General features: G+C 29.3%; 1 protein-coding gene across 5 annotated transcripts in view; it reads right to left on the bottom strand.

Moving 5' to 3' along the window:
* spoon (A-kinase anchor protein spoonbill) overlaps positions 1 to 15,803 on the bottom strand; it is a 257,728-nt gene that overhangs the window by 25,503 nt on the left and 216,422 nt on the right. For all 5 annotated transcript variants that reach the window (XM_075364638.1, XM_075364641.1, XM_075364642.1 and 2 more), the window contains one exon: positions 1,423 to 2,630. In XM_075364638.1, the coding sequence (XP_075220753.1) occupies positions 1,423 to 2,601 (1,179 nt within the window). In that variant the 5' untranslated portion in view covers positions 2,602 to 2,630. The remainder of the gene's footprint in view (positions 1 to 1,422; positions 2,631 to 15,803) is intronic.

Below are 15,803 nucleotides of genomic sequence, written 5' to 3'. Positions count from 1 at the left end.
AATACTTCATTAATGTTAAATTTTATTCATCGTTTAATTTCATTGAAAAAAATGTATTCAATAATTTCCTTCTAATCAAAACACACCATTGAATGTATATAACTTTTGCATGTATGGTTAATAGAGTCCTTTACATAAGCTCATTACATTTTAGAGTGTGTTATAATTTTTCTACATTGAAACACAGTTGATGAACACACTACATTTCAAACTCTAAACAGCAAACTACATTCATAAAAATAACATGGATTTATAAGAAATACATTCATACAATTAATACTGAAGAATTCTACCAATCATTGCAATACTGGAGAGCACTATCTAACAATTAATTTCTCATTAATCATTAAGTAACTGTAACTGATCAGCAGCCTATAGTTATAAAAAGTAAATAAATAATTAATATACTATAAGACCTTCTGCGTTAAGAAAAATTTCTTAGATTAACAGTAATGTTCTAGATACATTTCTTTTTGTGATCAATTGCTTCAGCGTTTAATAAATTAATTTTTTTCAGGAAAAACAGGCTCACACTGAGTTATAGTACTAATGAGGTGGATTTTTTAGCAGATCAAAAATCCCAAGCCCATAGGATCTGAATCCCAAGCCACATTATCTGAATCGAGGGAAAAGCAGGAATAAGATGAAAGGCAGAGATAATACTGTGTCGATTTCTAATAATTTTCCTTTAAGATTTTCTAATATTTTTCCTCTGAAATGTTTTCTTTTTGGACTGCCTTCCAGCAGGTTTTACTTGCATGAAATTTCTCTTTCAACTCTGTACATGACCCAACAGCCTCTTTTTTGTTTCAACTGTATTAAGAGATTCTTTTTTTATGGCTAAACACAAGAAAGGTAATTCCTTACTGTTCAAAAACAATACTTCTGCTTCATGGATTAAGGAACACAAAAATTTAATTAAAAAAAGAAACAAATCAACATTAAATACACAAAAGACAATTTTTAAAACACCAGCATATAATACAAGAAAGGAAACCAAATACATTAAAGGATTGTAAAGAGATCCCAGAAAGATTTAATTTTCCAAGAACCAATTTATTTGATTTAATACGTACTGTTACTTTCTTCCATACAGCTTCCAATGCTTTGACGCTACCCTTTTCTCTCCTATGATAGCGTTTCACACCCATAAAGCAGAAAAGTATTCTCAAAATGTGCATAGAATAATGAAAATTTATGTTAAGATTAGTCACAAAAAGCTTCACAAAATACAAATCAACATTATGTTGGCAATAAACATAAGCAGGACAATAAAATAAAGCTATCCCATTCTTCAGTACGCATTAAACATCCTGATATGACATTCAACAAAAAACTGTTTTTATAACTACAATTAATACTAATGAAACAATAATTTTTTACTAACAAATGGATGTATATTTTTATCAACAACAGACTTACCTCACTGTGCACATCAGAAAAGTTGCTCATTGATGGACTTGCAAGCATAACTTCTGCTGGACTATGGTTTGCAGAATCACGTTCACCTCCTTCAGCATCGTGGGATGATTCCAGTCCTAATGTTGCAAGTTTTTGTTCCAAACCAGCTTCATTACCGTTAACTGTGGATGATAAAGAATTGTGACCCGACTGTTCAACCCTGCTGCAAGCTAATTCCATTTTATTATTTTTCATCTCGGTTTTAACTACAGGCTCTTTTTTAAGTTTCAGCTTTTCTTCTTTAATACTATCAGAGTTCAAAACTGATTTTCTCTCGTTAACGTTATCTTTATCTTTTATTTCAGTTTTACCAGTATTATTCTGAACACTGCTGCTATCTTTAATAGGTTTTTTATTACGTTTTTTCAAACCAGATACTTTATTCACTTTCTTACAAACAACCGGTGATTCGATGACTTTAATTTCATTCAAACTGTGATCTGCCACTTTCTTAATGCTACTTTCTTGCTTTTCTTCTGTTTCTTTTATAATATCCACCTTTTCAGCAATTATTGTAACAGAATCTTGAATAATGTCGAGTGAAGACTCTACACGATCAGTGATCTTTATTTCTTTTGATGTATCGTTTGCAAGTGTTGAATTATTAAAACTATTATCTAAATTAATAAAATTAATATCGTTACACTCTTTAGTTTCAGGAGCTGATGTTAGTATAGATTCTTTTGAATTTATATCGACCACAGTTTCAATGTCGGCAGGATTTTTCTCTGTTTCAATAACATTAAATTTTTTCTCCGTATGTTCTACTGGTACACTGTGACTTTCAGTAACAGTTTTCTTCTCTTGTGAAATATCGATGTCTTGTTTACTTTTCTCTCCTGTTGCTGCAGATTCTTCTTCTTCTTCAAATGAAACAACTTCCTGTATAGCACGTGACGTTTCAATATCTCTTATAGCTTTTTCAATAGCAGCTATAACTTTATCAGAATCAACAGTAGTGACGCAGTTTGTTTTTGAACTGTGAGTGTCAACTAGTTCTGAGGATTTCTGTTGTGTAGTTCCCCCAGGGTCACTCCGTAATGATGTCTTCCTTCGTTTGTACCAGTATAAACTGATGAGAACTGCTATTGCTGGTATACTCCAAATTAAAACTTGCCGCGGGCACTGAGCAGGGGCCATAATTCCACTCCACTTTGATAACTGTGTGTCTGCAAAATAGTAAACAAAAAAAATTATTAGATGTTCTCATCCTAAAATAAAATATTAAAAAATTACAAGTCATTAGAAAATCTGGATTTTTTTTATTATCCATAATTACAATAAATAACTCTTCAAATTAATATTAATACAAAATTCACCGCTTTTAAATGCCAACAATACACTAGAAAAGCACACAAATAAAAGAAGCCACAAGAAATTCTTTATTTTAATACTGAACTAAAAATAAGATTGCATGTTTTGGAGTAACAATCACTTCACTTTATACAATGAGCTGTAAGTAAGCAGCAAGTAGTTCTACAGAGTGGCTGGGAAGTCACTGTACCCCTAAAGTTAACAAAAAATATGAGTTAGGATATGTGTTTAGAACTAAAATATTTTCGCTGGGGTCAGTTGGCAAACGCAGTCTGAGCAAAAGAAAGTTGTGTTAGAAGAGCAGAAAAAAAGCTGTATAGAAGTTGTTGAGAAGCAGCTGGTGACACGTGTATGGGATCATAAATGACAAAGTATGAATCAAACAATGAAGCTAATTAGTCATATGTTTTGGCAACACTTTAATAAGTCACTACCGTGAAAAGAAACAATGTTGGCTTGGTAAAAATTTGCGTTTGAATTAGGCAGTGTTAAAGAAACATGTGCTGGCTGTTGCAGTTTTGATTGAACAATCCCTGATGAAATCTACTCGTAAACAGTCAGCAGAACTTTGTATACCGCATACAGCAATGCAAGTCCATATGAAAAGGACTTAGGCAATTTCATCCGATGTTCATCAATGAACTGTCAGATGCAAACATGCAACGTCGTGCTGCATCCTGTCAGGCTTTATTAGATAGGCATAGTTAGTATAGCTGAACAGGCTTTATTAGATAAATTCCCTGCTGCAGTGAACTAATGTGCAATCTATTTCAGTTTGTATGCCAGAAATGTGTTACTTTGGGTGAAAGAAAATCTTTTGCCCAATTAAGTAACAGAGCTGGAAAGAAATCCATGGCATGTCATGATATGGGCTGGAATGACAGCTCGTCATTTGTTTGGTGCTTTTTTTTTTTGATGGGCCAATGAATGCACAAACTTATTTAGAAATGGTTAATACCACAACTTCAAGAGAAGGATTTCATGGAAATAGTATGTATGGTTGCAGCAGGATGGAGCACCTGCAAAAAAATTTCCAGGATGTTGGACTGGTTGCGGTACTCCAACGTCACCAGCTCTATTAACACGGCCACTACAAAGTCCTGATCTCACCACACCAGACAATTCATTAAAGGGAATTTTATTAAGGCACACGTATTTGCACATCGCTAGACCACAACTGAAAAATTGCGTGACACTGTGAGGGACACCTTCTGTAGTGTAACACCAGTAATAATCTGTCGCATGTCACAGAGGACATGGCGACATAATTAATACTACGTACCAAGTGAGTAAATAAATTAATTCATTATATTACATTTTTGATTTATAACTCATTACAAATTTTTATTCCTAACTTTAGGAAGTACAATGACTTACCGGCCATTCTGTATAACAAAGTGAACAGCAATGTGAACTAAGTAATGAATAAAACTGTAACCGATCTGATAATAAAAAAAAAATCAAACAGAAATGAAATAAGGTGCTGACAATTGATTGAATATTACTTTGGTATTTTGAAGTACTAATTTCACTTGAACTGTTCAACTCATAGATTATATATATATGTAAGCAAAAATTATTCCTCACATTGAACAATGTGTTTACCATAAAAGGTAAATATCCACAAAAAAAATTAATTTAAATGTTTTTATATAATACATACATTCCCATAAGCACTTACATTCCCATTTAACAGCAAACATAAGACTACATTCTATTAACACTGAAATACATATAATAAATAATTAAAAATTATTTAATTATAAATAGTTTATCTATAAATAAGCAACACTATCTTTAATTCATGTAAATCAATAATCTATTATCAAAATTACCCTTTTTATTTATTTTTTTTAATTATTATTATTTGAATTATGTAAAGTAGTATTTGACTTTTTAGAATAGACTGTAGCTCATTATCTTCACTATGGTAGATGTAACGAAAATAATTATTTATTTTCTTAAGTAAAAACCAGTCATTGCTGAATTAATTAAAATGATAATATTCAATCAGTTATATATGAGAGATGAAATTCGTACTAATGAAAAATACTGTGCATGAGATTCAAACCCAAAATCTTCCTGATTAAAAATTGAAATGCTACCACTACATTACAGACAGTCTGTGCATATGCGCTATTAATAAAATTCTGTGCAATTTACACAAAAGGACAGTGGAAGATCAGAGAATAGCTAATTAATATAATTATCTACAAATTGTAGCAATTTGTTTTTTCTGGTCTTAACCTACCTTAAATTAGCAAATACATCTGATAGGTATTGACAGAAAATAAGAACATAATTGAGTTTTAAGCAAGCAAAAAAAAAAAATTAAATACTTAATAAAAAATAATTAACACGAAGAGTTAGTTACCTTTAATAATCAGCATATATATCATCTACACAAAACGTGTATAAATTTCTTCATGTTCAGAAATAGAAAGGGAAATTTCTGATAATCACACAATTTACACAGACAAAACTATCTGAATGTCGATTATCATATATTAGGGTACTAGTACTCTACATAATTTGATTATCATCATTAATCCTTAGTCTCCAATCAAACACTGTTATAAAAGATTACTCATTGCAAACAATGTTTACACAGTTGACAACAATATAAAAATGTATGCTATTTCTTATTATTATTTATGTCACAAAAAACCTTTCATTTGAATGAATGTCGATTTTACACCACTATGGAATGTGCAAAAATTAAAAAAATAGTCACTTTCATTGTTACATTTTCCAAACAGCTTTTTTTCTTGTCTTTGTTTTTAATACTGAGATATGTTTATTTTGAAAGGGCAAATTTCAATTATGTATTCAAGTGAAATTTTACTAACAGGAAGTTTAAGAAATAAAAACACCGTTCTCCATCTTTCTTAAGCTCATCCGTAACAGTATAGTGTAACCAGTAGAGATGTGAATTTTGATTTTAGACACAATAAAATGGAATTTTGTATTTTTTTCATTTATTATATCATATTAAGTTTTTATTTTTTTTAGTTAATTCGCCTGAATCTATTGATGATTATAATTTATATCATCAGTAATATTATTTGTTGTTACCAATAACAGAAATTTAATCCTCTTTTATTTATTTATTCTATTTTACATTTTCTCTTTTCAATTTTTATCTAATAAACATTCTTTTTGTTCTAAATTTTGATGTCAAATTATTGAACTTACTACTGTTTAAGTAATATTTAATGACTAAAGTAAATAATAAATATTTTTTCATTCTTAGAATAATATTCTCAGATTTACAAGTTCTATTTCAAGGTAGTAAACAGGTGTCATTTTATCATTATGCTATTTATATAAAATTATTCAGTAAAATATGTATTAATATAAATTTATAATATTTTGATAACTTCTATATTCCTTGACAAATGGTTTGTATGCAAGCTAAAAAACTGCTTAAAAATTAAAATTCTTCCTTTTTATAATACAATTACAAATATAGAAAAACTTACAACAAAACAAAAAAAATAAACATTCTGCCAATCCCACACAAACACAGTGTAATTTATTTATAAAAATAAATAATTCTTTAAACCATCTGGAACAATAAACAAAACAAAAAACTGACAATAAAGCTGTAATATTTTCCTGGCATTGGTTATTTATTCTTATATAGGGAAAGAATAAGTATACACGTGGAAGGTGGAATTTTGGGGCAAATTTTTATTTAAATTTTAAGATAAGCATGCACACATGTACTGAAGCTTATATAAAATGGGGTTGTGTATCTGCAATATTTTGTAAAAATTTACCCCTCAAACTCACCCACAACCCCTAGCAATATTGACCACAAAAGTTTACCAACAAATTGCCCTATACACTCCCTCTCACAGAATTTTATCTAAATCGGTTTATTCAGTCAAAAGTGATAGCTTCAAATATGCCAACACACATACATATATATGTACATACAAACATAACCTCCCACTTTTTTCTTTTTTTGGAGTTCGTGGGTCATGAAATGCTAAGAAATGAAAAAAAAATCATACCCCATTTTCTGACTGATTACCATATTTCCCTTCTCGTAGTAGCTCTACAGCTACAATGTTAGCAAATTAAAAATAAATCTTAGATGCTTTGAATGCTTTTATGGCACGATATTGATGGGTTGTAAAATTACAAAAATCAAAACTTTTCTATAGATATTTTGTGTTGCCTGGCATAAACGGTTTAGAACAAAACCAGCACACTGAGGATTTGTAAATTAATAATAAAACAATTTTAAAATAACCCGATCTATTGATTAATGTTCTATTTAATTATACATATATTTTATCACCAGTTTTAAAATATGGAACAATATTAATAAAAACCTTTAGTTGGTTAATCTACAGAGATGTGAAACACATCTCTGTAGAGTGTAGAGTTTACACCTGTGGAATTACAAACAAAATATTTATATTAAATAGAAGTAAATATAACATTTAATCATGTTCTCTCTATAACCACAGACTGTTTAATAATACTTTGACAAATTAATTAACTTAAAAAAAAAATTGATAATTCCATAATGAGCAAATTTTTTTTTTTTGCATAAATCTATTTAGAATTTTGCTCTGAAAATACTTTAGTTAAAGCATCTCAAAGTTTGTAATGTTGCAGTAAATTCCAGTTCAACAATTACAGAACCCTGGGATATTAACCATCAAAATTAAAACAGATTGCAAAATGCTGCAAACAAGCAGTTAAAACACAAATAGAAAGATTCCAGCTACTGAAGTTCGGCCCTGATCCCTTGCAGATGAATTGGAATATGTTTAGTGAAAATTGTAACATTAATCAATGAATAATTTGAAAAATATTTGCACAACACCAACAAATTCAGTTCACTTTGTTTGCTTGAGGCGATAGAGACAAATGAACCCTGAACATCTTGATGTTTTTTTTTTCTTTGATGTTTTTTTATAATTGATAAAGATAATTATTGCAAAATATTAGAAGGCAATTTCAAATACTTAGTGTTGAATTCATTAGATTACAACAATACTGTTCTGTCAAGAGAAAATTAAGACTGCAGGTGTTTCAAGTGGCCAAAACTTTTTAGTGGATGATTTCATTAAAAATTATTTTTGTAACAATCAAAGAATAAAATATAAAGAAAAAAGTATCTCAAAAAGAATTTGTTACTGAGAATTACTAAGTAATAAAATTTAGGACATGGTGAACTATTGGAATAAATAAACAAAATCTCATTTTTAACAAAAATTTAACCTTTTATCACTTCTAGATTATCAGTTGTTAATCATTTTATGTATTTATTTATTTTCATGTAAACATATCCTATTCCTTAAAAAAAAGAAAATGAAAAATGGAATGGAATAGATGGATGTCACATAATTTTATCTGTAGCATATGGCTGAGACATCACACTGAGAACAAATGTAAATTTTTATTTTTTTATTAACCACATTAAACAGTAAAACCAGGGGGGAAAACCCTCCTAACACAATATGAGTTTCAAAATAAACAGTAAAAGATTATTAGCTAATCTATTTATAAAGAAACAAATGGAAATATTTTTTCACAAGATTTAAGATCTTTAAAAAAGCTGTGGAGGCAATTTCCTTCAAAAATCAAAACTATTTCATATTTTTGATTCAGTAGATGACAATGAAAGCTGTGTACCACAATAAACTTTATATACTTCAAAATAATCATATAGAACTCATAGTACAAATAATACTGTTTTGTCTCATTATTTTTTGATACCTACCTCCTTATAAAGAACAAAATGAAGAACTTTAAAAGTAAACCTTTGTTTTTAAATTATCACTTTTAATTACAGTAACAATCAATGTAAACAAATAAAAATCCGAAATAAATGCCCAAATCCACCACACAATTCAAAAAAACCAAATAAAACACAAACATTACATTAATTAAAAATATTAAACTAGGCAAAAGACTTATTGCTTTGTGCATGATACTTTCAACTTACAAAAAGTTACTCTAAAGCAAAAAAAACAAAAATTCTAAGCCCTATCATACCATATATATGCGCATGTACAGTTAAAAAAGAAAATTAAAAGCAATAATGGCATTGCAGCCTAACAACAGAATGCTGACTTCTGTAACTATAATGATTGTAGCTCAAATTCAGCTTGGTTGTTGATTAAAGAATCTATCTTCAACTCCAACAAACTGCAGGCGACACCCATCTTGGTTTAAGTGACATTAAAGACAAAAACTAATTCATGCAATAGTATAAAACTAATTCACTTCCTTACACACTATTGGTTCTGAAATGAGATTTGTAAATGATTTGCCTGCAGTGGAGATCAACTAGTCGGTGTAGCAGTTAAGATTTTAGTACAGCTGATGTCAATTCAATTCCTGGCTAGATACCAGTAGCTTATTTTCACCTATAATTATAATCATCTCATTTTTCTAAATAAAGCATATGTGAAGTACGTAAGAGATAGTAATAACAGAAAAAAATAGCTTCTCTTGTATATACAGTACTTTGTTCAGTAGAGCTTAAAATACAGCATTACACACAATATTATAATATATAAATTAAATTCATAATATGATTTCTTTAAAATTTTATTAATACTTATTAAGCTACTTTTTTCCCAGAATGTTGATGAAACCAACAAATAAACATGTTCCAGGATACACTCTGACAACATTTTACTTGATTTTCTACATGATAACAATAACAGTTGTATTTTTTTGGAACTTTAAGAAGCCACAAAAAAGAGAAAAAATACAACAGCTGACAGCAATCTAGTTACACTTTTCCATAATGACACAAATTTTTTTACGAACATCAGTTAGCTAAAATTTCCTTCAGAGCTCCAATCTAATACTCTTAAAATATCACTTATACAATCAATGAAGAAAAGTCTGTGAAAATGGCGTCACTTCATGGGCCAATGAAGAAATGTTTCAAAGATTTCTCCATAGTGGATTCAAATGAGAAGTACACGACCACTAACTATTCTAAATTTTACCATGCTACAGACCCTAACTGTGTACAGTATCATACGTTTTAATATTGTTAAAACAAATTGTCAATTACAACAGGTATTGACTACAAATCACCAGATACTAACAACAAACTATACCATTTTTGTTAGATAATAAAAGTAGAATACATAAGAAAATATGTTGCATTTTTTTAGATGTGTAGTTTAGCTCTACATCTATATAAACACTGCTCTTTTAATTGTAAGTACATTTATTTGTGTCAAATTAAGAGTATCAATCTTACAATGGCATACACGATTGTTGGTATTAAATATAGCTTATATAGAATCCAGTTTACCTGAACTATTCTTGGCTCACATTTAGCTTAAAATCTATAATTAAAAAATGTATTTTAAAAATAAACTATTTAATGTACAATAATTATTCTGTGCATTAGCCTATCTTCTGTCTTAATAGTTAGTTGTAATGTAAAAATAGTATTACAAAGTGATTCTGAATAAATAAATTTATTAATGTCCATGTAGTCCAAACTGAAGTTTCTAATCAGACTTAATAATCTACAATCAACAATCACATCTGTTGTAACTTTGTAACTCTCAGTGTATCCTTACCCCGCTTTTTCTCTAACTGAAACACATTGTAATAATTGTAGCACCGATTGTTAAATCATTAGCCACTAATAAATACCAAAAACAAGTAAGAAACTGCATATTTATCATGTTATTTAAACTTGATGATCAACTGGAACTTGTTTAATTACTGTACCACAAGAGTTATTGGCCATATTAACATCAAGCTACTGTAAATTTTGGGTAAACAAAATACAGTCATATAAGAATGGTGGATTTCAGTAGTACAGATCAACATCACAGATCAGAGTAGTACCGATCAGCATTAGGGAGATTGAGAAATTATGTTGGTATCACTGAAACTCTTCATCCAGAAACTTTGTTTAACAGCCATTTCTACCTATGCAACCCTCTGTATTACCATATTATTCAGTATTCATTGTTTACTATGTTTTCTGTTAAAAAAAAAAACAGTGTTTTGTAGCATGCCTAACTGAAGTTGGTAATTTTGGTTTGATGTATAAATGAAAAGGAGCCATAACAACAATATATGAAACTTGTTCAATGAGTTCAATGAAGCAGGATTTGTTCCCAAACAGAAACAATCTGGAAGGAAACTAATATCAAAAGAAAATGTATGAATTAAATGATCTGTAATCTGAAGTCTTAATAAAGCCATTGCTTATCGAAGGCTCTAGTCAAAAATTTCAAAAACAACTGTTTCCAAACTTCTATGTAAAACAATTCAAGAAATGAACTACCTGATTCAGAAAAACGTTTCTGGTTTGCTGTTGAAATTCTAGACAAAATCAGTAAAAATTAATCATTTTTAAATTATCTAATTTTTATTACTGAAACTACTTTTTACCTAATACATATTTATGACACAATTCACAAACATTGGGATATGAAAACAAACATATAATTTTAAAAAAGCACATGCCACAACTAAAGTTAATGGGGAAATTTTAATTTTGTCAGGTTAAATAATACTGCTACCATCCACCAGATGATCTCAAAAATGTACAATGAATTAATTTATTTCCAACAACATGACAGACCCACATACGCCACGTTAGTCAAGCTTTGAATAAAAAATTGTCAGATATATGGATAGGCCAAGGCCCTATACCTGGCCTCCCAAGAAGTCTGGTCCTAACCCCTTGAGATTTTTTTTGTGGGGATACATTAAAAGCATAGTTTAATCGCAGAGTCTCATGACCCAAATCACTTAAAGGGAAGAATTAAAGAAATGATTTGATACCGTAGCAGAAAATACCTTAATCGAGTAAGCAGAAATTGAATATCGATTGAACACTTTGTGAGTAACAAAAAGCATACATATTGAAACCTATTGATTATGCAAGATGAAGGAATTTGATAATGTTCCTGTATTTAATAAATTTAAATTAATTTGTTACATAATTTTTTATTTAAAATATAACGTTTAATGTTTTTACTTGCAAATCAAGTAATTGATTCAGTCACCAAAGAAATATTAATGTGATTTATAAAACTGCTTCAACAAATTAAAAAAAAAAAAAAAAAGAAAGTATAGTCGGTGTTACAATTATAACATAAATTAATTACAAAAATAATCTTTTACTGAATTTGATGTAGAGAAATCAAAGGTGAGTAGTAACTCTTAAAAAGAAAATGCAGCATACATCTCAAAATTGAATACAGTCGCAAATAAATAATTTAGATATATATATATATATATATAGAAAATAACAAAACCGTTACACATAAATTAAACTTTTTCAACAAAGATGAAAATAAAATACTTGTCTAACATTTAAAGATACGATATATCAATATATCAAGGACATTCCAGAGTATAAAGAACGTACTTGACATTTGTCTGGTTTGTCAAGAAAGTGAACTATTACAGTGAAGGCCACCCCATATATGCATAAATGTGGACTTAAATATCAGAAGAATCATAAATAAAAAAAAGAGAATTATACTAATAAAGTTGTTCTCACGTGTAAAATTCTTCCAACTTAAATAAAAAGCAAACAAACAAATTAGCTAACATTAATAATAAAACACTCCAAAACAACATCACATTGATATTTCTTTGATAATGATCCTAACTTATACTCCAAGGTCAACAAAAATTCTTACAATTACTCAATTAAGAAAAACATAACGGAATTTATATACCTCTCTTTCTAACTTGCCTATCGACAACAGAGAAAGACATTTAATGCTAAAAAAAATACAGTTTTTTTATAATGTCCAAAATAATGAATAAGTAAATGTCAACATGATACTTATCCAATGTTACTCTATATTATGCCAATTAGAAAAGTTATACACTAATAAAATATGGGTGAGATCATAATATGCAATTGTTAGTTATTACTGAATTAAGAGGCTGCTGCTCTAGTAATAGTTTTTACCAACAGGAAATTGCAGAAAACTTAAAATTAAAAACAGCAAAAAGTACTTGCTACCAAAGTAGCAAAAGATATCAACAAAGGAGCCTAATGTTATCTTCACTTGTGAGCAATACAAAAGTTTTAAATCAAGGCATGTCATAAACAAGGGTAATCTTCAGATATAAACTTAAAAAACAAAATATAATACTAAACGTCTACGAGCAAAGGATCTGCATCATGGGAGCATTATTAATCTTCTTTCATTTTTTCTTTAACAATATATCATGGCACCAGGTGATTTTTAATAATTACCTACCTGGTTCAACAACAATTCCCAACCATAAGCAGCCGTATGTAGTTATTAACTGAAAAGTTAGTTTTAACTTATACAGAGTAACTTTATTAATTCACAGCTGAAGAGATATAGACAGGAAATTTCAATTACTGATAATTTAAAATTACTGAAGGTCCTGTATTGGTACATATAAACATTTAAGAGATATATTTAATTTTATATGGCTGTAGATACAAATTTTTCCAAAACATTTATCTTCGATATACAATGTGTGCAGTTGAAATGGAAATTTAAACAATAAAAAAAATAATTTGGGTGTTGCACAATAAATACAACAGAAACTCTATATTGAAGACGTAATTTTCTGCAAAATTATATTAGCTAGAATAAATGTATGGAGGAAATATTTTTCTCAAAAATGGTTAAAACTGGGAGTTAAATAATGAGGCATTTTCTTTTATATGCTTTAATGATGAATCTATTTTCTAAGGGAGGTTCAGACTTGGTCTCTGAATTCAGTTAAGAACTAGCCTGCCTCATAAATACACATGATGCTGGTAATTATAAAATAATTATACCTCTAATTACAAAAACTTAAAATTTTTTTAATGGTAGTAAAAAATTGTAATGAGAAAAGTTTAAATAGAGACTTAGTGACTTAGTTGTGCTATCTCATAAGTTAACAGTGGGAAAGGATTTAAGATTAAAGAGTAAGGTATTTAGAGTTAGAAAACCAAATATTTGAGCTAAACAACACGGTGCTCTAGAAATTGTGAAAGATTTAAGTAAATAGAAAAACAACGTTTGATTTATTTATCTATGTAGCATCAAAATCAGTGAATTAATATCCAATCTGTTCCCATTTTCAAAAATCACAAAAAAAACTTTTTTCATTTTATCAGTTAAAGTTGGACAAGCAAACAGACATGCACATATTACTTTTATTTTATTACGGTTAAATCTTATAAACATTTAATGTGATTATTAGCATTAAATATTATTATTTATTCTTATTAAATATATAATATTTATTCTTAGTAATAACAGTATTATTAGCTTCTTTTCTCATGCCTGATTCTCAACATATTTTCAATAAATGTGCTGAATTAACAAACTTAATAACTTTTTCCTTTTTTCATTTAGTCACTTCGGAAACAAACATCAATAATTTTTGTAAAGATGCAGTAATGAATTTTGCAATGTATAAGCAATTATGTACTTTCTCATCTCATTATATAATGAGATGGAAAAAGCTCACTAACTTCCAAACATGCAATGTTGGAAAGAAGTCTGTGTCTTCTTACTGTGAGAAGAACATGTGTGAAAACTCAAATGCCCTACAGAAAACTTATAAGGCATACACGAGTTTGATACGGAATGTTCTGTATCTGCAGAAAAAGAGAAAAGATCAGTTATTTGGTTGGAAGCAGATCTGTTAGAAACAGTGACAGAAAAATAGCACTTGATTGTTAAGTGTCAACATCAAAATCATGGCAGATGGTAGTCAAATATTTTTCAAAATTTGCTTATCTGTATTTCCAAAAGATTCTTCATTAGAATCAAATCAAATGACAAACAGAAATATACATTCAGAAGGTGGAACAAAAGGTCATAAAAGTGTGCTAATGAGTGTCAACAGATTGATTTTACTGGGCATAGTTCCTTGAATAAAAGAAAACTACAATAACATTCAACTGCTGTTCAGATTGACTAACATAAACAACATTTCATTCAAGTTGTTCCTTCAATTCAGTCAATGAATTGAGAGAACATCAGTGTATTGATAGTACTGCAGTTATGTTTTTTTTCTAATAATGATAATGACGTCTACTGTGAATCACTCATCAACATTGAAATCATTGAGATTTGGGCCAAGGACTATCAGTTGTTTTGTCCCATGAGCAAAAATAAAAATTTTGCTAAACGCTGACAGAGAACTGTTGATCCACAGTTACTGGACAAGCACAAGATAGCATTTACACTATTCAGAAAAGGATTATTCCCGAACTATATATTTTACAAGGGTATGTAAATCATTTGTTTTGGAATAATTTGGTTTCTCTTCTTGTAAACCATGAAAAAGTTTGGTATGGCTGACTAAGTTAAAGCTTATTCCCCCCCCAAACATTATCAGGGAGATATTTCTGAAGGAAATGACTGCTGAGTATTGCTGAAAGAGGCTGACAAAATTCTCGATCTGGAAATCTATGGTGACTTGGGCCTTTCATATTAGTGCTCATATGAAATACGAGTACAATCCTTTCATATATCCATTTCTGGTGTGGCCGGGTCAGTTCTTAATTAATCAAGTATGATTCACCTTTTGTTGGTTTCACCCTCATTTCTGATGAGGGTAAAAATAAAAGAAAGAAAGTTTTTGATGTATTAAAATTGGATAGTGATGTGTTGCCCGCAGATTGCTTTTTGATTGCTTTTGCTAATTGTCAGTTAGTCTATACTAAAATAATAACTTTCTGATAATTCATTTTAATTTTCAAGGTTTTGAGGGTAAACTTAGTACATTGAGGAATTTTTCTTGGATTACAAGCCTGATGTGATGTGTTTAAATGAGCACTTACTTCGTGAAACCAAAAAAAAAGAGTTGTATATCCACAACTGTATGTACTTGCTAGCTCCTACTGCCAGAAAGGTTATGCAAAGGATTGCTGTTCTATTCTAGTTAAGGCTCAACCGGTGTTTGATGTTATTGACATGGATGATTTATGCATTGATAAAGATTTTGAAATTGTGGGATTTATCTTTCGTGTGAAAATATCATTGTAATTTCAATTTATTGTTCACGTGCTGGTGTTT

The sequence above is a fragment of the Lycorma delicatula genome, chromosome 4 (genome assembly GCF_047948215.1).
Source record: "Lycorma delicatula isolate Av1 chromosome 4, ASM4794821v1, whole genome shotgun sequence".
NCBI classification, from domain to species: domain Eukaryota; kingdom Metazoa; phylum Arthropoda; class Insecta; order Hemiptera; family Fulgoridae; genus Lycorma; species Lycorma delicatula.
The sequence above is the reverse complement of the archived record's forward strand: the minus strand, read 5'-3'. Positions and strand labels throughout refer to the sequence as shown.